At 40.7% G+C, this 27,328-nt stretch overlaps 1 protein-coding gene across 1 annotated transcript; it reads left to right on the forward strand.

Annotated features, from left to right (window-relative positions):
- On the forward strand, positions 1-26,894 carry scamp5a (secretory carrier membrane protein 5a; the record flags this gene model as incomplete). Its single annotated transcript, XM_079531229.1, has 6 exons — positions 1-7; positions 1,776-1,895; positions 5,633-5,789; positions 22,069-22,170; positions 24,737-24,854; positions 26,685-26,894. 6 exons carry the CDS (start codon positions 1-3, stop codon positions 26,892-26,894), a joined length of 714 nt encoding a protein of 237 aa, XP_079387355.1.
- Between the last annotated feature and the right edge of the window lie 434 nt (positions 26,895-27,328).

Below are 27,328 nucleotides of genomic sequence, written 5' to 3' on the forward strand. Positions count from 1 at the left end.
ATGGCAGGTAAGATGTCACTACCATGTCACTCCTAATGTGTCACTGTGTTGTGAGGAAACTCATAGGCTGCGTTCGAATTCATTCCCTATGCCCCATATAGTGCACTACTTTGGGGTTCCGCCATTTTGTTATAGTGTCCGAATATGTAGTGAGCATTTTTGCACCCTAATGTAGTGGACTGAAGTATCCCACAATGCACCGGGAATTGTAGGGACCATCCGATGGTCACTACAAAAACACAGCGAAGCAAATCTGCCCCATAATGCATTGCGCAAGCTCGCCCTTGAGCGCACAAAGCACGCGTTTGCGCGCACGTGCGCTGCTTCTGCATGGCATGCGCTTATTGCGCTCCAACTCAGAAGAGGCAGAAGTTGAACCAGCGAAAGAAATCAACACAAATGTACTTTTTAAACTTTCGTTTCCCCTCTCTTTTCTTCCCTGGCGGATCTCGAAGCTACAGATCTCGAGACAAATGATCTGTGCATTTATTTGCAATTGTTTTGTTTTATTTATTTATAATAAAACAATTCATTTGCATTTGCAATAGTATTACTAATCTGATTCATTCATATCACCCAGGCCCAGCGCATGACGTTAGGAGAGGAATGAGTTGCTTGCTGTAGTGTAGAAGGCCTTATATTTGAATAGTTTTTGGATTAAGGTTGGTGAGGTTGTAAAGCTATGTGCTAAAGTCCAATATATATTTTGTACATGCATGTGAGACATTAATTGTGTCTCCGAACATATGTTTTATTAATATTAATTAATTCCTGACATTAAAAAATATATGTTATCTAACATTATTTCATTGAATTGCGCTAAATACATTACAACTTCATTATGTAGGCAGTAATTTATTGGACTGCTGTTTCTGTTAACGTCCGTATTTTAATGTGAGCAGAGCTTGTAGATCGGCTACTTTTGGTAATTCTTTACCAAAAGTACCCGATCTACAAGCTCACAACACGGACGTCGCGTTGCTTATAGATCGGCTATTTTTGCCGTATCCCCCCCCCCCCCCCCAGGATTAGTGGGGGTTCATAATCATGCTGCTGATATTTTCATATTGTCAAGGTGGTGCACTGTTTTCATATTGCTGGATAATGGATATAATATTAATGTATTGATAATAATCATAGGCCTATGTTATTTTAAAAGAATAACCTTTTTATCATCATTTCAGCAGCAGCGTTTTGACTGTTTTTTTGTAGTCAGTTGATTCTTCATATCCAAATGAGTGAAACGGCCGGGATGATTTGTTTATTTTTCATACAGTTCTTTTTGAGGCGATCTGAACCCTATGGGGGATTACAATGCAAATAAAAAGTACATGAACCCGCGGACCTATAGCGCCCTCTACCGATATTGACGTCAGAGTCGGTGCTCCCCATACAGGGAGTATTGTCCGAATTAATCACTATTTGAGTCCACTGAGTCTGGGTCCCCGTATGGGGAGTAGGGAGTAGGGAACAACCCTAGCAATTCGAATGCAGCCATAGACTGTGGATCAGGAGTGTGTTAAAGTGTGGATCAGGAGTGTGTTAAAGTGTGGATCAGGAGTGTGTTAAAGTGTGGATCAGGAGTGTGTTAAAGTGTGGATCAGGAGTGTGTTAAAGTGTGGATCAGGAGTGTGTTAAAGTGTGGATCAGGAGTGTGTTAAAGTGTGGATCAGGAGTGTGTTAAAGTGTGGATCAGGAGTGTGTTAAAGTGTGGATCAGGAATGTGTTAAAGTGTGGATCAGGAGTGTGTTAAAGTGTGTGTTGTTTTTGGACAGAGAACAACTTCCCTCCCCTGCCGCGGTTCATCCCACTGAGGCCGTGTTTCTACCAGGACTTCAACGAGATCCCAGATCAACACCGTGGTCTGTGCAAGAAGATCTACTATCTCTGGATCTGTGAGTGTTTGTAGATCTACTATCTATTAGGTACTATCTGGATCTGTGTTCGAGACCAAGATTATTGCATGGTTTATGTGAGGGTACCTACCCTAGGGGACACGGGGAGAACATGTGAGGGTACCTACCCTAGGGGACACGGGGAGAACATGTGAGGGTACCTACCCTAGGGGACACGGGGAGAACATGTGAGGGTACCTACCCTAGGGGGACACGGGGAGAACATGTGAGGGTACCTACCCTAGGGGACACGGGGAGAACATGTGAGGGTACCTACCCTAGGGGACACGGGGAGAACATGTGAGGGTACCTACCCTATAGGGGACACGGGGAGAACATGTGAGGGTACCTACCATAGGGGACACGGGGAGAACATGTGAGGGTATACCTACCCTAGGGGACACGGGGAGAACATGTGAGGGTACCTACCCTAGGGGACACGGGGAGAACATGTGAGGGTATCTACCCTAGGGGACACGGGGAGAACATGTGAGGGTACCTACCCTAGGGGACACGGGGAGAACATGTGAGGGTACCTACCCTAGGGGACACGGGGAGAACATGTGAGGGTACCTACCCTAGGGGACACGGGGAGAACATGTGAGGGTACCTACCCTAGGGGACACGGGGAGAACATGTGAGGGTATACCTACCCTAGGGGACACGGGGAGAACATGTGAGGGTACCTACCCTAGAGGACACGGGGAGAACATGTGAGGGTATCTACCCTAGGGGACACGGGGAGAACATGTGAGGGTACCTACCCTAGGGGACACGGGGAGAACATGTGAGGGTACCTACCCTAGGGGACACGGGGAGAACATGTGAGGGTACCTACCCTAGGGGACACGGGGAGAACATGTGAGGGTACCTACCCTAGGGGACACGGGGAGAACATGTGAGGGTATACCTACCCTAGGGGACACGGGGAGAACATGTGAGGGTACCTACCCTAGAGGACACGGGGAGAACATGTGACCCTCACATGGGTTCTATTCCCACTGAGGAATAACCCTAACCCATACTCTAGGTGGGCTTGGCGAGAGGGCCTTGCAGTAATGCTGGTCTCTATACTGCCTCACCCAAGGTTGGGGCTCAGTTCGGGGCTCTCCCCAGGATTGTGTGAAAACAGCTTTAAGCTCCGATGTTAACCCCTCCACTGAGTTAACGATGTTAACCCCTCCACTGTGTTAACGATGTTAACCCCTCCACTGCCACCTGGACATTAATGCTGCGTCAGCGTCACGTTGTTTTACCCAAAATATTATGCATGTAAACAATCTGGTGTGGCAGGTTTACCTTTACCTCTCTCTCACACGGAAACCCTGCTGAAAGTAAACAATCTAGTGTGGCAGGTTTACCTTTACCTCTCTCACAGTATGACACAAACCCTACATTATAACACTAACCCTACTTTACATTATATCACTAACCCTACGGAATCTAACAACCTACTGCTAACCCTGAATGTAACAACCTACTGCTAACCCTGAATGTAACAACCTACTGCTAACCCTGAATGTAACAACCTACTGCTAACCCTGAATGTAACAACCTACTGCTAACCCTGAATGTAACAACCTACTGCTAACCCTGAATGTAACAACCTACTGCTAACCCTACTGAATGTAACAATCTGGTGTGGCAGGTTTCCACTCTCACAGTATGACACAAACCCTGCTTAACAAGTTAACATCACAGTATGACACAAACCCTGCTTAACAAGTTAACATCACAGTATGACACAAACCCTGCTTAACAAGTTAACATCACAGTATGACACAAACCCTGCTTAACACAAATCATAACTACATGTGTTACATTTCCACCTCTAGGTTCTACAACTTGAACTTAAATGTAAGTTCTGAAATAATACATTGATTAGATCCCTAGAACAGTAATACTTTATTAGATCCCTAGAACAGCAGTAGTAATACTTTATTAGATCCATAGACTCCTAGAACAGCAGTAGTAATACTTTATTAGATCCCTAGACTCCTAGAACAGCAGTAGTAATACTTGATTAGATCCCTAGACTCCTAGAACAGCAGTAGTAATACTTTATTAGATCCCTAGACTCCTAGAACAGCAGTAGTAATACTTTATTAGATCCCTAGACTCCTAGAACAGCAGTAGTAATACTTTATCAGATCCATAGACTCCTAGAACAGCAGTAGTAATATTTTATTAGATCCCTAGACTCCTAGAACAGCAGTAGTAATACTTTATTAGATCCCTAGACTCCTAGAACAGCAGTAGTAATACTTTATTAGATCCCTAGACTCCTAGAACAGCAGTAGTAATACTTTATTAGATCCCTAGACTCCTAGAACAGCAGTAGTAATACTTTATCAGATCCATAGACTCCTAGAACAGCAGTAGTAATACTTTATCAGATCCATAGACTCCTAGAACAGCAGTAGTAATACTTTATTAGATCCATAGACTCTAGAACAGCAGTAGTAATACTTTATTAGATCCATAGACTCCTAGAACAGCAGTAGTAATACTATATTAGACCCATAGACTCTAGAACAGCAGTAGTAATACTTTATCAGATCCATAGACTCCTAGAACAGCAGTAGTAATACTTTATTAGATCCATAGACTCTAGAACAGCAGTAGTAATACTTTATTAGATCCATAGACTCCTAGAACAGCAGTAGTAATACTATATTAGATCCATAGACTCTAGAACAGCAGTAGTAATACTTTATTAGATCCATAGACTCTATAGCAGTAGTAATACTTTATTAGATCCATAGACTCTAGAACAGCAGTAGTAATACTTTATTAGATCCATAGACTCTAGAACAGCAGTAGTAATACTTTATTAGATCCATAGACTCTATAGCAGTAGTAATACTTTATTAGATCCATAGACTCTATAGCAGTAGTAATACTTTATTAGATCCATAGACTCTAGAACAGCAGTAGTAATACTTTATTAGATCCATAGACTCTAGAACAGCAGTAGTAATACTTTATTAGATCCATAGACTCTATAGCAGTAGTAATACTTTATTAGATCCATAGACTCTATAGCAGTAGTAATACTTTATTAGATCCATAGACTCTATAGCAGTAGTAATACTTTATTAGATCCATAGACTCTATAGCAGTAGTAATACTTTATTAGATCCATAGACTCTATAGCAGTAGTAATACAGCGTCACACAAAAGCATAAAAAGTAGTAGATCTGCAAGCTCGGTACACGAAGCAAAGCAATGCCGTTTGAGCTTAGATAGATCTGTAGATCTGCTATTTTAGCTGTTTTTTAATTAGAATCATGAAAAGTAACAGTTCTGGACCCGACAGAGACCACATATATATATATATATATATATATATATATATATATATATATATATTAGGGTTGTCCCGATCGGATCGGGTGATTGGAAATTGGGGCCGATCACGTCATTTTCAAATGATCGGAATGGGAGCCAAAAAACGTGATCGGGACGTCCCTAGTATCAATATTATATCCATATCATGATATTAGACTGGAAATTGTCTGTGATTTGGGATATTATACTATTATGATATTATGGCATATAAAATATAAATACCGGATCGGGAAAAATCGCTATCGGGACATCCCTAATATATACATATATATGTATGTATATGTATATATATATACATGTATATGTATATACATATACATGTATATATATGACGGAGACGATATCCATGCTGGGTTTGTCTTTGATGACGTGTTGCTGTTCAACAGTGAATAGCGCTACGTTGGCGGTGAATCTCATTGGCTGCCTGGCGTGGATGTGCGGTGGGGGCGGAGCCACCAACTTTGGCATGGCCATCCTGTGGCTGATCCTGTTTACGCCGTGTTCCTACGTGTGTTGGTTCAGACCCATCTACAAGGCCTTTAAGTAAGTATACTATTAATATGTGTTGGTTCAGACCATCTACAAGGCCTTTAAGTAAGTAATAATTATACTATTAATATGTGTTGGTTCAGACCATCTACAAGGCCTTTAAGTAAGTATACTATTAATATGTGTTGGTTCAGACCATCTACAAGGCCTTTAAGTAAGTATACTATTAATATGTGTTGGTTCAGACCATCTACAAGGCCTTTAAGTAAGTATACTATTAATATGTGTTGGTTCAGACCATCTACAAGGCCTTTAAGTAAGTAATAATTATACTATTAATATGTGTTGGTTCAGACCATCTACAAGGCCTTTAAGTAAGTATACTATTAATATGTGTTGGTTCAGACCATCTACAAGGCCTTTAAGTAAGTATACTATTAATATGTGTTGGTTCAGACCATCTACAAGGCCTTTAAGTAAGTATACTATTAATTATACTAAACAATCCCAAAACGATCAGATTTGAGAAATAAATCAGATTTGAATCAGATTTATCTGGGCCCCATTTAGACTGCATCACATCATTTAGACTGCATCACATCATTTAGAATGACATCATTTAGACTGCATGACATAATTTAGACTGCATCACATCATTTAGACTGCATGACATCATTTAGACTGCATCACATCATTTAGACTGCATGACATCATTTAGACTGCATGACATCATTTAGACTGCATGACATCATTTAGACTGCATCACATCATTTAGACTGCATGACATCATTTAGACTGCATCACATCATTTAGACTGCATCACATCATTTAGACTGCATGACATCATTTAGACTGCATCACATCATTTAGACTGCATGACATCATTTAGACTGCATCACATCATTTAGACTGCATGACATCATTTAGACTGCATGACATCATTTAGACTGCATCACATCATTTAGACTGCATCACATCATTTAGACTGCATCACATCATTTAGACTGCATGACATCATTTAGACTGCATCACATCATTTAGACTGCATGACATCATTTAGACTGCATGACATCATTTAGACTGCATCACATCATTTAGACTGCATCACATCATTTAGACTGCATCACATCATTTAGACTGCATCACATCATTTAGACTGCATCACATCATTTAGACTGCATCACATCATTTAGACTGCATCACATCATTTAGACTGCATGACATCATTTAGACTGCATGACATCATTTAGACTGCATCACATCATTTAGACTGCATGACATCATTTAGACTGCATCACATCATTTAGACTGCATCACATCATTTAGACTGCATGACATCATTTAGACTGCATGACATCATTTAGACTGCATGACATCATTTAGACTGCATCACATCATTTAGACTGCATCACATCATTTAGACTGCATCACATCATTTAGACTGCATCACATCATTTAGACTGCATGACATAATTTAGACTGCATCACATCATTTAGACTGCATCACATCATTTAGACTGCATCACATCATTTAGACTGCATGACATCATTTAGACTGCATCACATCATTTAGACTGCATCACATCATTTAGACTGCATCACATCATTTAGACTGCATGACATCATTTAGACTGCATGACATCATTTAGACTGCATCACATCATTTAGACTGCATCACATCATTTAGACTGCATCACATCATTTAGACTGCATCACATCATTTAGACTGCATGACATCATTTAGACTGCATCACATCATTTAGACTGCATCACATCATTTAGACTGCATCACATCATTTAGACTGCATGACATCATTTAGACTGCATCACATCATTTAGACTGCATCACATCATTTAGACTGCATCACATCATTTAGACTGCATGACATCATTTAGACTGCATCACATCATTTAGACTGCATCACATCATTTAGACTGCATCACATCATTTAGACTGCATGACATCATTTAGACTGCATGACATCATTTAGACTGCATCACATCATTTAGACTGCATGACATCATTTAGACTGCATGACATCATTTAGACTGCATGACATCATTTAGACTGCATGACATCATTTAGACTGCATCACATCATTTAGACTGCATCACATCATTTAGACTGCATGACATCATTTAGACTGCATCACATCATTTAGACTGCATGACATCATTTAGACTGCATCACATCATTTAGACTGCATAACATCATTTAGACTGCATCACATCATTTAGACTGCATGACATCATTTAGACTGCATGACATCATTTAGACTGCATCACATCATTTAGACTGCATGACATCATTTAGACTGCATCACATCATTTAGACTGCATCACATCATTTAGACTGCATAACACCATTTAGAATGACATCATTTAGACTGCATGACATCATTTAGACTGCATGACATCATTTAGACTGCATCACATCATTTAGACTGCATCACATCATTTAGACTGCATCACATCATTTAGACTGCATCACATCATTTAGACTGCATGACATCATTTAGACTGCATAACATCATTTAGACTGCATGACATCATTTAGACTGCATCACATCATTTAGACTGCATCACATCATTTAGACTGCATCACATCATTTAGACTGCATCACATCATTTAGACTGCATGACATCATTTAGACTGCATCACATCATTTAGACTGCATCACATCATTTAGACTGCATGACATCATTTAGACTGCATCACATCATTTAGACTGCATGACATCATTTAGACTGCATCACATCATTTAGACTGCATCACATCATTTAGACTGCATCACATCATTTAGACTGCATCACATCATTTAGACTGCATGACATCATTTAGAATGACATCATTTAGACTGCATAACACCATTTAGAATGACATCATTTAGACTGCATGACATCATTTAGACTGCATCACATCATTTAGACTGCATCACATCATTTAGACTGCATGACATCATTTAGACTGCATCACATCATTTAGACTGCATCACATCATTTAGACTGCATGACATCATTTAGACTGCATGACATCATTTAGACTGCATGACATCATTTAGACTGCATCACATCATTTAGACTGCATGACATCATTTAGACTGCATGACATCATTTAGACTGCATCACATCATTTAGACTGCATGACATCATTTAGACTGCATGACATCATTTAGACTGCATCACATCATTTAGACTGCATCACATCATTTAGACTGCATCACATCATTTAGACTGCATGACATCATTTAGACTGCATCACATCATTTAGACTGCATCACATCATTTAGACTGCATCACATCATTTAGACTGCATCACATCATTTAGACTGCATGACATCATTTAGACTGCATGACATCATTTAGACTGCATGACATCATTTAGACTGCATAACACCATTTAGACTGCATCACATCATTTAGACTGCATGACATCATTTAGACTGCATGACATCATTTAGACTGCATCACATCATTTAGACTGCATGACATCATTTAGACTGCATCACATCATTTAGACTGCATCACATCATTTAGACTGCATCACATCATTTAGACTGCATGACATCATTTAGACTGCATCACATCATTTAGACTGCATCACATCATTTAGACTGCATGACATCATTTAGACTGCATCACATCATTTAGACTGCATGACATCATTTAGACTGCATGACATCATTTAGACTGCATCACATCATTTAGACTGCATGACATCATTTAGACTGCATCACATAATTTAGACTGCATGACATCATTTAGACTGCATGACATCATTTAGACTGCATCACATCATTTAGACTGCATCACATCATTTAGACTGCATCACATCATTTAGACTGCATCACATCATTTAGACTGCATCACATCATTTAGACTGCATGACATCATTTAGACTGCATCACATCATTTAGACTGCATCACATCATTTAGACTGCATGACATCATTTAGACTGCATCACATCATTTAGACTGCATCACATCATTTAGACTGCATCACACCATTTAGACTGCATCACATCATTTAGACTGCATCACATCATTTAGACTGCATCACATCATTTAGACTGCATCACATCATTTAGACTGCATCACATCATTTAGACTGCATGACATCATTTAGACTGCATCACATCATTTAGACTGCATCACATCATTTAGACTGCATCACATCATTTAGACTGCATCACATCATTTAGACTGCATGACATCATTTAGACTGCATGACATCATTTAGACTGCATCACATCATTTAGACTGCATCACATCATTTAGACTGCATCACATCATTTAGACTGCATCACATCATTTAGACTGCATCACATCATTTAGACTGCATCACATCATTTAGACTGCAGTCACATCATTTAGACTGCATCACATCATTTAGACTGCATGACATCATTTAGACTGCATCACATCATTTAGACTGCATCACATCATTTAGACTGCATCACATCATTTAGACTGCAGTCACATCATTTAGACTGCAGTCACATCATTTAGACTGCATCACATCATTTAGACTGCATCACATCATTTAGACTGCATGACATCATTTAGACTGCATAACATCATTTAGACTGCATGACATCATTTAGACTGCATGACATCATTTAGACTGCATGACATCATTTAGACTGCATCACATCATTTAGACTGCATCACATCATTTAGACTGCATAACATCATTTAGACTGCATCACATCATTTAGACTGCATCACATCATTTAGACTGCATGACATCATTTAGACTGCATCACATCATTTAGACTGCATCACATCATTTAGACTGCATGACATCATTTAGACTGCATCACATCATTTAGACTGCATCACATCATTTAGACTGCATCACATCATTTAGACTGCATCACATCATTTAGACTGCATGACATCATTTAGACTGCATCACATCATTTAGACTGCATCACATCATTTAGACTGCATCACATCATTTAGACTGCATCACATCATTTAGACTGCATCACATCATTTAGACTGCATGACATCATTTAGACTGCATCACATCATTTAGACTGCATCACATCATTTAGACTGCATCACATCATTTAGACTGCATGACATCATTTAGACTGCATCACATCATTTAGACTGCATCACATCATTTAGACTGCATCACATCATTTAGACTGCATGACATCATTTAGACTGCATGACATCATTTAGACTGCATCACATCATTTAGACTGCATGACATCATTTAGACTGCATGACATCATTTAGACTGCATGACATCATTTAGACTGCATCACATCATTTAGACTGCATCACATCATTTAGACTGCATCACATCATTTAGACTGCATCACATCATTTAGACTGCATCACATCATTTAGACTGCATCACATCATTTAGACTGCATCACATCATTTAGACTGCATGACATCATTTAGACTGCATCACATCATTTAGACTGCATGACATCATTTAGACTGCATCACATCATTTAGACTGCATGACATCATTTAGACTGCATGACATCATTTAGACTGCATCACACCATTTAGACTGCATCACATCATTTAGACTGCATGTTGCGGTCTCCAAACAAAGTATGTATAATACAAGTGGCTCAAACTGGAGACCCCAACATAAGGAAAGACATCACAAAAGTGGACAAGTTTAAACGGTTTTTATTAACCACTTCCCCACATAAGTATTAAATCAACAAACAAAATATCAAACAAAACACATACTGTTAGGTACTTTACCAAATCAGGAGAAAGAAAGGAGACCTGGAGATGCCGGCCAAAACAGGAGAATGAGGGGGGCCCAGGCCACCCCCTATAGGGACGTCGAAGCCGTTTCCCCCCTCCCCTAACTTAAACCAAATAACTAATGAGAACGAAAACTATAACTGCCGGCCATCCCCAGGCCAAACTAAACTAAATAAAGTTTAACTGCAAAGTATTGGCATGGATTGTGACTGAGCTGTTGCTGGGTCTGTGTCTGCCTTGACACTGAGCTGGCATGGCTTTTATAGCAGAGGGCTGCAGCAGAGGGTGATTGGGGAATCTGCTGCAGGTGTGCCAGCCTGGGTGTGTCAGTCTGAGTGGGGAGGAGAGACAAGATTAGGCACAGACAATGATTGAATGACTTGAGTGTGTGTGTGTGTGTGAGTGATGTCATGGCCACACGCAACACCCCCACCATATGATGGTGAATACCGGGAGTGCAACGTGAGGTGATTCACTCATCAGAAAAAGAGCGTGACAATGTGTCGGCCAGGACATTATCCTTGCCACGGATATGCCTGATCTCCACATTGAAATACTGCATGAAAATAGACCACCTCATTAACCTTCGATTTGTGTTCCGCATCTGGTTCAGGAAAACGAGAGGGTTGTGATCAGTAAAAACGAGGGTAGGCTCACTGGAGGAACCCACATAAACCTCGAAATGCTTTAGGGCCAAAATAAGCGCTAGCGCTTCTTTTTCCACTGTGGAATACACACGTTGATGCCGATTGAATTTTTTGGAGTAATACGAGACCGGGTGCTCAATCCCATCATCCCCATCTTGAAGTAGGACCGCACCCGCCCCCGCATCACATGCATCCACAGCGAGTTTAAATGGCCGCTCGAACGCCGGTGCAGCAAGAACTGGAGCATTAGTTAGCAAGGCTTTAATACAATCAAAAGAATGCTGACAGCTCGGAGACCATTTGTAGCGTACTTTCGGGCTCAACAAGTCGGTTAACGGGGCTGCAACGGCAGAAAAGTTTTTGCAGAAACTTCGATAATATCCTGCCATTCCTAGAAACCGCATTAGACCACGGCGAGTGACAGGATGAGGAAACGAGAGGATGGCTTCCACCTTAGAATGGACAGGCTTAACTTGACCTCGACCCACAATTTTGCCGAGGTATGTCACTGTAGCCTGCCCGAACTCACATTTGGCAAGATTTAAAGTGAGATTGGCCTCACTCAACCTGCCAAATACTTCACGAAGTTGTTGGATGTGTTCGTCCCACGTTGTGGAATAAATGCAAATGTCATCCAAATAAGCCTCGCAGCCCGATAAACCCGACAAAACTGTGTTGACCAAACGCTGGAACGTTGCTGGAGCGTTTCGAACACCAAACGGCATTACAGTGTACTCTAGAAAAGCGTCAGGGGTCACAAAGGCAGATATAGCTTGAGCCCTAGGTGTTAACGGCACCTGCCAATAACCTTTTAGTAGATCGAGTTTAGTGACATATTCGGCACAACCAACTTTATCAACACAGTCATCTATCCTAGGCAGAGGATAACAGTCAGGTTTTGTGACCCCGTTCACCTTTCGATAATCGGTGCAAAAGCGATCCGAGCCATCAGACTTTGCAGCCAAAAGGCAAGGTGAACTCCAAGCACTTGTGCTAGGTACAGCTATGCCATTTTCCAGCATGTAGTTCACCTGCTTTTGGAGACGAAGCCTTTTTTCGGGATTAACGCGATATGCGTGTTGTTTAATTGGCGGGGAATTACCAACATCAATGTCATGCTGCAACACATGCGTACGGGTCGGCACGTCTGAAAAGAGAGTTGCATTAGAGCCAATTAAGCTGATCACATCCTCACGTTGAGACTGAACCAAATTTGGAAGACAATCATGAAGTTTAGTAAGCATTTCTGAATTCCTAAGTCGTCCATGAGTAACATCAGTGGAGATACCTACAATATCATCTTGGTCGTCCTGAGATTCAGAGGGAGGAACACTGGCATTGCTAGACAGTGCCAGAGTTACCTTGTCAGGATCACCATCTCCACTTGACAACTCGGGTGGCACATTGACCTCTGTGCCATCAGAAGGGTTGGAATCAGGCTGAGGCTCTCTGTCAAAATAAGGCTTCAACATATTAATATGACACAGCCTACTCCGTCGCCGACGTTCAGGGGTGTCAATGATGTAGTCTCGATCGCCAACCTTCTTTTTGACCAGATAAGGGCCACCATAACGTGCCTGCAAAGCAGAGCCAGGAATGGGCAACAAAACCAGAACTTTATCACCGGGACTAAAACTCCTGCTTTTTGCATCCTTGTCAAACCACCTTTTCATTTTTCCCTGGGCAACGGTCATGTTTTCTTTAGCCAATTCACAAGCACGGTGAAGTTTGAAACGGAATTTGGACACATAGTCAAGCAGATTTTGAGGTTTGCTGTCGCCCAGCCACTTCTCCTGCAAAAGCCTCAGGGGCCCTCTGACTGTGTGTGCAAACACCAGTTCGGCGGGACTAAAGCCGAGGGATTCTTGTACCACCTCACGAGCGGCAAAGAGGAGGAGATGAACACCGTCATCCCAGTCTTTTTCGTACTCAAAGCAGTAGGTACGCAACATAGACTTTAATGTCCTATGGAAACGCTCGATGGCTCCCTGACTTTCTGGGTGATAAGCACTCGAACACACATGAGTGATGTTAAGTTGTTTCATGACCTGCGCAAAAACTCGTGACATGAAGTTTGAACCCTGGTCAGACTGGGCCACCCTAGGTAAACCGAAAATAGAGAAGAATTTGACCAAGGCCTTAACAACAGCTGGGGCTGTAATGGAACGCAACGGGATGGCCTCAGGAAAACGAGTCGCTGTGCACATTATAGTTAAGAGGAATTTGTTACCACTCTTAGTGCGAGGCAAAGGCCCAACACAATCAATTTGCACATGCTCGAACGGTTCACCAATAACAGGGATTGGATAAAGTGGGTATGGAGAGATGAACTGCTTTTTAGCCACCTGGCATACATGACACGTTTTGCAATGTTGACGCACATCACCCTTTAGGCCTGGCCAGAAAAAGTACCGCAAGATACGATCAAAAGTCTTGTTAATCCCCAGGTGACCAGAAAGCGGGTTATCATGTGCTAGTTTCAACACCTCACCTCGGTATGTCTGAGGGATAACAATCTGTTCCACCACCCCCCAAACATCATGGCCAGACAGCCGCGGAGGTGTCCACTTACGCATGAGCACCTCGCTTTTCAGGAAAAGCCCTGTTGACAAATCTTCCAACGCCTCTCCTGAAACAACGCTTTCAAAGAGAGGAGCTAGTGTCGCATCCCGTTTTTGATCAGCAACTAGCTGCTCACGTGACATGCATATTTTCGAGTCAATTTGAGGCAAAACAACAGAACGGGTAGGGGCCCCTGGAGAGGCAGGTGGAGCAGCTGAACAGTCCACCAGAAAACTGTCAGACAGCTCCACCTCAGCCTCCAGCTTCTGACGCTCAGCCATTGCCCGTGTCATAGCACAGACTGAAAACACTTTGGGAAATTTCAATGCCAAATCGTCAGAGTTCTCCGGCAGAGGAACAGCAATTACCTCTGGAGTAATGAGCATTTTACCACCAGCCAAATCATTGCCCAAGAGAAGAGTGACCCCCTCGATCGGGAGTTGAGCACGGAGCCCAACCTTAACACACCCCTTGACCAAATCAGAATCAAGAAAAATGTTATGGAGCGGCAGGCCCACGAACTGCATATCAAACCCCCTCACCAGCACATCAGATTTAACTGCAGACTTTTCCGAAAATGGCAACACGTGCTCTAGAATTACAGACTGATTGGACGCAGTGTCCCTGATGATATCAACAGGTACCTTAGGGCCCCCTTCTGTCAGAGAGACAAAACCTTTCATCAGAAAAGGCTGAAATTCAGGGTCAGGAATGCGCACCGGCTCTACTGCAACAGGTGGCACTGAGGAAGACTGACTTTTAATCAAAGCAACAGTTTTAGGTGGCTGATTCTTGTTTTTGAGAGCATAGCATTTATTTATGGTGTGGCCAACTTTTTTGCAATAGTTACAAGTAGGCCTTTCTGTAGCCCCCTCCCCACCCTCTGACTTGTCTGGCTTCCCCTCACCCTCCCGTTTAGCAAAGAATTTTGCTGAGACTATGTGAGAAGAATCTGATTTGTCTGAGTGGGAAGAGTTAGGCTTCCGCCATGGAGGATTGGAACTACGCTCCGAGGACACATTAGTCTTGTCAAAACTGTCCTTGTGGGTGAGCACATACTCGTCCGCAAGGACAGTTGCAGCAGAAAGAGTAGTAGCCTTTTGCTCATTAACATAGGTTGCAATCCTATCTGATAGGCAGTTCTTAAACTCTTCTAGTAAGATGAGCTCACGCAGCTGATCAAACTCTGTGACCTTTGATGACTGACACCATCGGTCAAATAGGGCCTCCTTCTCTCGGCCAAACTCTGCAAATGTATGATTGTCAGTTTTCTTAAACCTGCGGAACTTCTGCCTGTAGGCTTCGGGGACCAACTCAAAAGCCCTGAGTACCGCACCTTTAACCTTCTCATAATCAAGAGAGTCATCTGGTGATAACGAGGCATAGGCCTCCTGGGCTTTCCCAGTTAGCACACATTGCAACAATAATGGCCAAAACTTCTTGGGCCATTTCAACGCATCAGCTGTACGTTCGAAAAGAGTAAAGTACTTGTCCACATCTTTAACATTGAATGGAGGAATCATACGGATGCATTTGTTAACATCAAAATCAGGGGCACCAATGACACGAGGAGAGGCATGCTTAAGCTCTAACTCTTTCAACTGTATTTCTCGTTTGGTCTGCTCCTCCAACTCCATCTGCCTAATTTGAACATTGAGCCTTAGCTCCTGCTCTTTAAGCTTGGCTGAATGTTCCTGCTCCTTAAACTGCAGGTCTAGGCGGCGCATTTCTAGCTCCAATTCCAACCTCCTAATGCTGTCATCAGAATCAGCTGGTTTTCCAGCTGATTCAGCAGCACCAGGGTCAGGCAAAACCCCTTGTTCAAACAATGCTGCCCATAACTCAGGCTTTAGTGTCTTTTTTGCTTTAGTACTTTGGACTTTGATATTGTAGTGATCAGCAATATCAATTAAATCCCCCTTTGTGCATTTATGGAAAACATCAAGGGAAGGCTGCTTAACAAAATCCGCCAACTTAAACTCCATTTTGGATTATGGCTTTTACCAATTGTATGGAAAATTTCACCGCAAAGCGACAAAAAGAGCACAAAAGTTTACAAAAGTAGTGTAGGCTTAAGGTCACAAAGACCACCACAAAAAACCACTCGCAATACAATATAAGGCAAATAAGCCAAAACGATGAGACACAGACCAGCAAGAAAATAAAACCTGCTCAAACCAGTTCTCAATAAGTGATGTCCTAATTAGGGGTGTGCACAAACCTAGGCAAGTTACAAATTTCAGAAACTCAGTATACTCAGTTAAATACTGAAAATAATTTGCAAACAAAAGATAGCCTAAAGCCGATTAATTAAGGTGGACAAAATAAATCCAAACCTTTAAAAAAAAAAAATCAAATATGCACACCAACAAATTCAATTAATTTCAAAGTTTAAGGAAATATAACAGATCTATAGTTTCGGCGAGCCCCCATTATGTTGCGGTCTCCAAACAAAGTATGTATAATACAAGTGGCTCAAACTGGAGACCCCAACATAAGGAAAGACATCACAAAAGTGGACAAGTTTAAACGGTTTTTATTAACCACTTCCCCACATAAGTATTAAATCAACAAACAAAATATCAAACAAAACACATACTGTTAGGTACTTTACCAAATCAGGAGAAAGAAAGGAGACCTGGAGATGCCGGCCAAAACAGGAGAATGAGGGGGGCCCAGGCCACCCCCTATAGGGACGTCGAAGCCGTTTCCCCCCTCCCCTAACTTAAACCAAATAACTAATGAGAACGAAAACTATAACTGCCGGCCATCCCCAGGCCAAACTAAACTAAATAAAGTTTAACTGCAAAGTATTGGCATGGATTGTGACTGAGCTGTTGCTGGGTCTGTGTCTGCCTTGACACTGAGCTGGCATGGCTTTTATAGCAGAGGGCTGCAGCAGAGGGTGATTGGGGAATCTGCTGCAGGTGTGCCAGCCTGGGTGTGTCAGTCTGAGTGGGGAGGAGAGACAAGATTAGGCACAGACAATGATTGAATGACTTGAGTGTGTGTGTGTGTGTGAGTGATGTCATGGCCACACGCAACACTGCATCACATCATTTAGACTGCATGACATCATTTAGACTGCATGACATCATTTAGACTGCATGACATCATTTAGACTGCATGACATCATTTAGACTGCATCACATCATTTAGACTGCATCACATCATTTAGACTGCATGACATCATTTAGACTGCATCACATCATTTAGACTGCATGACATCATTTAGACTGCATCACATCATTTAGACTGCATCACATCATTTAGACTGCATCACATCATTTAGACTGCATCACATCATTTAGACTGCATCACATCATTTAGACTGCATGACATCATTTAGACTGCATCACATCATTTAGACTGCATCACATCATTTAGACTGCATGACATCATTTAGACTGCATGACATCATTTAGACTGCATCACATCATTTAGACTGCATCACATCATTTAGACTGCATCACATCATTTAGACTGCATAACATCATTTAGACTGCATGACATCATTTAGACTGCAGCACATCATTTAGACTGCATGACATCATTTAGACTGCATCACATCATTTAGACTGCATCACATCATTTAGACTGCATCACATCATTTAGACTGCATGACATCATTTAGACTGCATCACATCATTTAGACTGCATCACATCATTTAGACTGCATCACATCATTTAGACTGCAGTCACATCATTTAGACTGCATGACATCATTTAGACTGCATCACATCATTTAGACTGCATCACATCATTTAGACTGCATCACATCATTTAGACTGCATGACATCATTTAGACTGCATGACATCATTTAGACTGCATGACATCATTTAGACTGCATCACATCATTTAGACTGCATGACATCATTTAGACTGCATGACATCATTTAGACTGCATCACATCATTTAGACTGCATCACATCATTTAGACTGCATGACATCATTTAGACTGCATGACATCATTTAGACTGCATGACATCATTTAGACTGCATCACATCATTTAGACTGCATCACATCATTTAGACTGCATGACATCATTTAGACTGCATGACATCATTTAGACTGCATCACATCATTTAGACTGCATCACATCATTTAGACTGCATGACATCATTTAGACTGCATCACATCATTTAGACTGCATCACATCATTTAGACTGCATGACATCATTTAGACTGCATGACATCATTTAGACTGCATGACATCATTTAGACTGCATCACATCATTTAGACTGCATCACATCATTTAGACTGCATGACATCATTTAGACTGCATGACATCATTTAGACTGCATGACATCATTTAGACTGCATGACATCATTTAGACTGCATGACATCATTTAGACTGCATCACATCATTTAGACTGCATCACATCATTTAGACTGCATGACATCATTTAGACTGCATCACATCATTTAGACTGCATGACATCATTTAGACTGCATCACATCATTTAGACTGCATGACATCATTTAGACTGCATCACATCATTTAGACTGCATGACATCATTTAGACTGCATCACATCATTTAGACTGCATCACATCATTTAGACTGCATCACATCATTTAGACTGCATGACATCATTTAGACTGCATCACATCATTTAGACTGCATCACATCATTTAGACTGCATGACATCATTTAGACTGCATGACATCATTTAGACTGCATCACATCATTTAGACTGCATCACATCATTTAGACTGCATGACATCATTTAGACTGCATCACATCATTTAGACTGCATCACATCATTTAGACTGCATGACATCATTTAGACTGCATGACATCATTTAGACTGCATGACATCATTTAGACTGCATGACATCATTTAGACTGCATGACATCATTTAGACTGCATGACATCATTTAGACTGCATCACATCATTTAGACTGCATCACATCATTTAGACTGCATCACATCATTTAGACTGCATCACATCATTTAGACTGCATCACATCATTTAGACTGCATGACATCATTTAGACTGCATGACATCATTTAGACTGCATCACATCATTTAGACTGCATCACATCATTTAGACTGCATGACATCATTTAGACTGCATCACATCATTTAGACTGCATGACATCATTTAGACTGCATCACATCATTTAGACTGCATCACATCATTTAGACTGCATCACATCATTTAGACTGCATGACATCATTTAGACTGCATCACATCATTTAGACTGCATCACATCATTTAGACTGCATCACATCATTTAGACTGCATCACATCATTTAGACTGCATGACATCATTTAGACTGCATCACATCATTTAGACTGCATGACATCATTTAGACTGCATCACATCATTTAGACTGCATCACATCATTTAGACTGCATCACATCATTTAGACTGCATCACATCATTTAGACTGCATGACATCATTTAGACTGCATCACATCATTTAGACTGCATCACATCATTTAGACTGCATCACATCATTTAGACTGCATGACATCATTTAGACTGCATCACATCATTTAGACTGCATCACATCATTTAGACTGCATGACATCATTTAGACTGCATCACATCATTTAGACTGCATCACATCATTTAGACTGCATGACATCATTTAGACTGCATGACATCATTTAGACTGCATGACATCATTTAGACTGCATGACATCATTTAGACTGCATCACATCATTTAGACTGCATGACATCATTTAGACTGCAGTCACATCATTTAGACTGCATCACATCATTTAGACTGCATGACATCATTTAGACTGCATCACATCATTTAGACTGCATCACATCATTTAGACTGCATGACATCATTTAGACTGCATCACATCATTTAGACTGCATGACATCATTTAGACTGCATCACATCATTTAGACTGCATCACATCATTTAGACTGCATGACATCATTTAGACTGCATCACATCATTTAGACTGCATCACATCATTTAGACTGCATCACATCATTTAGACTGCATGACATCATTTAGACTGCATCACATCATTTAGACTGCATCACATCATTTAGACTGCATCACATCATTTAGACTGCATCACATCATTTAGACTGCATGACATCATTTAGACTGCATCACATCATTTAGACTGCATCACATCATTTAGACTGCATCACATCATTTAGACTGCATCACATCATTTAGACTGCATCACATCATTTAGACTGCATCACATCATTTAGACTGCATCACATCATTTAGACTGCATCACATCATTTAGACTGCATGACATCATTTAGACTGCATCACATCATTTAGACTGCATCACATCATTTAGACTGCATCACATCATTTAGACTGCATGACATCATTTAGACTGCATGACATCATTTAGAATGACATCATTTAGACTGCATCACATCATTTAGACTGCATCACATCATTTAGACTGCATGACATCATTTAGACTGCATCACATCATTTAGACTGCATCACATCATTTAGACTGCATCACATCATTTAGACTGCATGACATCATTTAGACTGCATCACATCATTTAGACTGCATCACATCATTTAGACTGCATCACATCATTTAGACTGCATCACATCATTTAGACTGCATCACATCATTTAGACTGCATCACATCATTTAGACTGCATCACATCATTTAGACTGCATCACATCATTTAGACTGCATCACATCATTTAGACTGCATGACATCATTTAGACTGCATCACATCATTTAGACTGCATCACATCATTTAGACTGCATCACATCATTTAGACTGCATCACATCATTTAGACTGCATGACATCATTTAGACTGCATGACATCATTTAGACTGCATCACATCATTTAGACTGCATCACATCATTTAGACTGCATGACATCATTTAGACTGCATGACATCATTTAGACTGCATCACATCATTTAGACTGCATGACATCATTTAGACTGCATGACATCATTTAGACTGCATCACATCATTTAGACTGCATGACATCATTTAGACTGCATGACATCATTTAGACTGCATGACATCATTTAGACTGCATCACATCATTTAGACTGCATGACATCATTTAGACTGCATGACATCATTTAGACTGCAGTCACATCATTTAGACTGCATGACATCATTTAGACTGCATGACATCATTTAGACTGCAGTCACAACCAGTCAAATCTGATTTATTTCTAAAATCTGATCTTTTGGCCCGACCTTCACACTGCTTCTGCAAGTGACCAGATGGGATCTGTCACAGATCTGTGTTCAGACTGGCAGCTGAATCCAGCCTGAATCAGATCTGTGTTCAGATCCAGATTGGAATCTGATGTGTTTACTAAACGCAGAAAGGTCACATACAGGTCACATGGAATCCTATTATTGTATTATTTTTGTGTGTGTTTCAGGACAGACAGCTCCTTCAACTACATGGCATTCTTCTTCGTCTTCATGGCTCAGGTTGTGATCAGTATTATCCAGTGTGTTGGAATCCCTGGCTGGGGAGTGTGGTAAGACTATTATTATTAGTATGATTATGATTATGATTATTATGATTATTATGATTATTATGATTATTATAATACCTGGCTGGGGAGTGTGGTAAGACTATTATTATTAGTATGATTATGATTATTATGATTATGATTATTATGATTATTATGATTATTATAATACATGGCTGGGGAGTGTGGTAAGACTATTATTATTAGTATGATTATTATGATTATTATGATTATTATGATTATTATAATACCTGGCTGGGGAGTGTGGTAAGACTATTATGATTATTATTAACTTGGAGTTAGTAGCAAAACAAAAGCCTGCCAACCTAATACTCTAACAACTTATATTAGTTAAAACTACCTGTGGCAGCAGGCAGCAAACAGCCCTTAGCCCACCTAGTGAGCAGCAAACAGCCCTTAGCCCACCTAGTGAGCAGCAAACAGCCCTTAGCCCACCTAGTGAGCAGCAAACAGCCCTTAGCCTAGTGAGCTTAACAAGGTTCTGCCTACGTGGTGCCTGACTGTGTATTGACGATATTCAGAACGCGACCATCTTTCCAGCAAGGTGCTAACTAGATGCAACTTCCCACTGACAGCCCATTCATCCAATCAGAACAGTCCTATCTAATTGTATTAAACAAGGTCAAACTCACCAACATTGCAGCTGTGCAAAAAGCTTGAATTATTCTCTATCTGCAAAGAGTTTGTTTCATAAAAATCCACCGTAGACATGTTATGAGCTACTTCCTGTCAAGAAATTCCTTGCAGGTGAGTATTGGAGTTTGGAAGCGCTCGTTTTTAGTAAAGCAACCTCCTGCTGCCTCCTGCATTATGTGCAAATTCAAAACAGGTGGTACGCATGGGCTGTTGAGTGATATCGAACGAGCACTCCCAAACTCTGATACAAAAAGTAACAGAATGTCTTGACAGGAAGTAGCTCATAACAAGTCTTTGGTGGATTTTTATGAAACAAAAACTTTACAGATTGAAAGAGGATAATTCAAGCTTTCCCTACAGCTGCAATGTCAGTGAGTTTGGCGTTGTTTAATACAATTAGACAGGACTGTTCTGTTTGGATGAATGGGCTGTCTATGGGAAGTTGCACCTAGTTAGCACCTTGCTGGCACTTCGCTGACAAGATGGCCGCGGTCTGAATATCGTCAATAGAGGCCTCTGTCTTCCTGTCCCAGGCAGAGCATATACAACATAACTTACATTAGTAGGTGAATAATAAACTAAATGATAAAGTTTGCTCTGGGAACAATCAAAAAGGGAGATAACACATGAGGCTGTAGGGACAGGACTACAAACATGGAGGCTGCAGGGACAGGACTACAAACATGGAGGCTGCAGGGACAGGACTACAAACATGGAGGCTGCAGGGACAGGACTACAAACATGGAGGTTGCAGGGACATAACTACAAACATGGAGGCTGCAGGGACAGGACTACAAACATGGAGTCTGCAGGGACAGGACTACAAACATGGATGCTGCAGGGACAGGACTACAAACATGGAGGCTGCAGGGACAGGACTACAAACATGGAGGTTGCAGGGACAGAACTACAAACATGGAGGCTGCAGGGACAGGACTACAAACATGGAGTCTGCAGGGACAGGACTACAAACATGGAGGTTGCAGGGACAGGACTACAAACATGGAGGCTGCAGGGACAGGACTACAAACATGGAGGCTGCAGGGACAGGACTACAAACATGGAGGTTGCAGGGACATAACTACAAACATGGAGGCTGCAGGGACAGGACTACAAACATGGAGTCTGCAGGGACAGGACTACAAACATGGATGCTGCAGGGACAGGACTACAAACATGGAGGCTGCAGGGACAGGACTACAAACATGGAGGTTGCAGGGACAGGACTACAAAAATGGAGGTTGCAGGGACAGGACTACAAACATGGAGGCTGCAGGGACAGGACTACAAACATGGAGGCTGCAGGGACAGTACTACAAACATGGAGGCTGCAGGGACAGTACTACAAACATGGAGGCTGCAGGGACAGAACTACAAACATGGAGGCTGCAGGGACAGCGCTACAAACAAATGGAGACACTGAGCCCAGGTGGAACTCAGCCTTTTATAGACAGCAGAGCTGTGTATCTTCATGTCGCTGTGCTTCTATTGACAGTGAATGGTAGACTGTATCTTTGTATCTTCATGTCGCTGTGCTTCCATTGACAGTGAATGGCAGACTGTATCTTTGTATCTTCATGTTGCTGTGCTTCCATTGACAGTGAATGGTAGACTGTATCTTTGTATCTTCATGTTGCTGTGCTTCTATTGACAGTGAATGGTAGACTATCTTTGTATCTTCATGTCGCTGTGCTTCTATTGACAGTGAATGGTAGACTATCTTTGTATCTTCATGTTGCTGTGCTTCTATTGACAGTGAATGGTAGACTGTATCTTTGTATCTTCATGTCGCTGTGCTTCCATTGACAGTGAATGGCAGACTGTATCTTTCCGTCTGCCCGTGTAAACACACCATTATACCAGTCCTGTTCTTAACATAGACTAATTTACCCTGTTGCGCTCTGTCTCCCTCTAGTGGCTGGCTGGCCACCATCACCTTCTTCAGCACCAACATCGGTTCTGCTGTCGTGATGCTGATTCCTACCATCATGTTTACTGCTGTGGCGACACTGTCCTTTATCGCTTTAACTAAGGTAAGATTACCTTTAACCTTCTGTTAACCAAATGGACCCTAACATACTGATGTTCACTGTGGCCCCTTGTCCTTTATCGCTTTAACTAAGGTAAGATTGTGTTCTTCAGGTCCATAACTTCTACCGGGGCGGGGGGGGCAGCATGTCCAAGGCTAACTAAGGCTAACTAAGGTTGTGTTCTTCAGGTCCATAACTGTAATAATGTAATAATGTTCTTCAGGTCCATAACTGTAATAATGTAATAATGTTCTTCAGGTCCATAACTGTAATAATGTAATAATGTTCTTCAGGTCCATAACTGTAATAATGTAATAATGTTCTTCAGGTCCATAACTGTAATAATGTAATAATGTTCTTCAGGTCCATAACTGTAATAATGTAATAATGTTCTTCAGGTCCATAACTGTAATAATGTAATAATGTTCTTCAGGTCCATAACTGTAATAATGTAATAATGTTCTTCAGGTCCATAACTGTAATAATGTAATAATGTTCTTCAGGTCCATAACTGTAATAATGTAATAATGTTCTTCAGGTCCATAACTGTAATAATGTAATAATGTTCTTCAGGTCCATAACTGTAATAATGTAATAATGTTCTTCAGGTCCATAACTGTAATAATGTAATAATGTTCTTCAGGTCCATAACTGTAATAATGTAATAATGTTCTTCAGGTCCATAACTGTAATAATGTAATAATGTTCTTCAGGTCCATAACTGTAATAATGTAATAATGTTCTTCAGGTCCATAACTGTAATAATGTAATAATGTTCTTCAGGTCCATAACTGTAATAATGTAATAATGTTCTTCAGGTCCATAACTGTAATAATGTAATAATGTTCTTCAGGTCCATAACTGTAATAATGTAATAATGTTCTTCAGGTCCATAACTGTAATAATGTAATAATGTTCTTCAGGTCCATAACTGTAATAATGTAATAATGTTCTTCAGGTCCATAACTGTAATAATGTAATAATGTTCTTCAGGTCCATAACTGTAATAATGTAATAATGTTCTTCAGGTCCATAACTGTAATAATGTAATAATGTTCTTCAGGTCCATAACTGTAATAATGTAATAATGTTCTTCAGGTCCATAACTGTAATAATGTAATAATGTTCTTCAGGTCCATAACTGTAATAATGTAATAATGTTCTTCAGGTCCATAACTGTAATAATGTAATAATGTTCTTCAGGTCCATAACTGTAATAATGTAATAATGTTCTTCAGGTCCATAACTGTAATAATGTAATAATGTTCTTCAGGTCCATAACTGTAATAATGTAATAATGTTCTTCAGGTCCATAACTGTAATAATGTAATAATGTTCTTCAGGTCCATAACTGTAATAATGTAATAATGTTCTTCAGGTCCATAACTGTAATAATGTAATAATGTTCTTCAGGTCCATAACTGTAATAATGTAATAATGTTCTTCAGGTCCATAACTGTAATAATGTAATAATGTTCTTCAGGTCCATAACTGTAATAATGTAATAATGTTCTTCAGGTCCATAACTGTAATAATGTAATAATGTTCTTCAGGTCCATAACTGTAATAATGTAATAATGTTCTTCAGGTCCATAACTGTAATAATGTAATAATGTTCTTCAGGTCCATAACTGTAATAATGTAATAATGTTCTTCAGGTCCATAACTGTAATAATGTAATAATGTTCTTCAGGTCCATAACTGTAATAATGTAATAATGTTCTTCAGGTCCATAACTGTAATAATGTAATAATGTTCTTCAGGTCCATAACTGTAATAATGTAATAATGTTCTTCAGGTCCATAATTGTAATAATGTAATAATGTTCTTCAGGTCCATAACTTCTACCGGGGCGGGGGGGGCAGCATGTCCAAGGCTCAGGAGGAGTGGACCACCGGAGCCTGGAAGAACCCTCACGTGCAACAGGCGGCGCAGCAGGCAGCCATGGGAGCAGCGCAGGGCGCCGTGACGCAGAACCAGAGCCAGAACCAGAACCAGCAGTACTCCGCAGCTCCCACCTACAACTACGACGAAGGCATGTGAGAGAGAGAGAGAGAGAGAGAGAGAGAGAGAGAGAGAGAGAGAGAGAGAGAGAGAGAGAGAGAGAGAGAGAGAGAGAGAGAGAGAGAGAGAGAGAGAGAGAGAGAGAGAGAGAGAGAGAGACGGCAAGGTGGGAGAGAGAGACGAACCAACAACACCATATTACACTATAGAACAGATAGGATGGTTACTGGACAACAACTCCATATTAACACCGTCATACCAATCAGTTGTTTAAGAGGATCAAGAATTTACCAGAACACCATCATCATGTAACCAACAGCAGTCGTTTAAGAGGTTAGAACACCATCATCATGTAACCAACAGCAGTCGTTTAAGAGGGACGATACATCGAGACCATGGACCTCACAATGCCACGCCAGACCTTCAGTTCCTGCTTACTGATGCATGTGTCCCTAGCGATGTGTCCCTAGCGA

The sequence above is a fragment of the Electrona antarctica genome, assembly GCF_951216825.1.
Source record: "Electrona antarctica genome assembly, contig: scaffold_93, whole genome shotgun sequence".
Classification (NCBI taxonomy): Eukaryota; Metazoa; Chordata; class Actinopteri; order Myctophiformes; family Myctophidae; genus Electrona; species Electrona antarctica.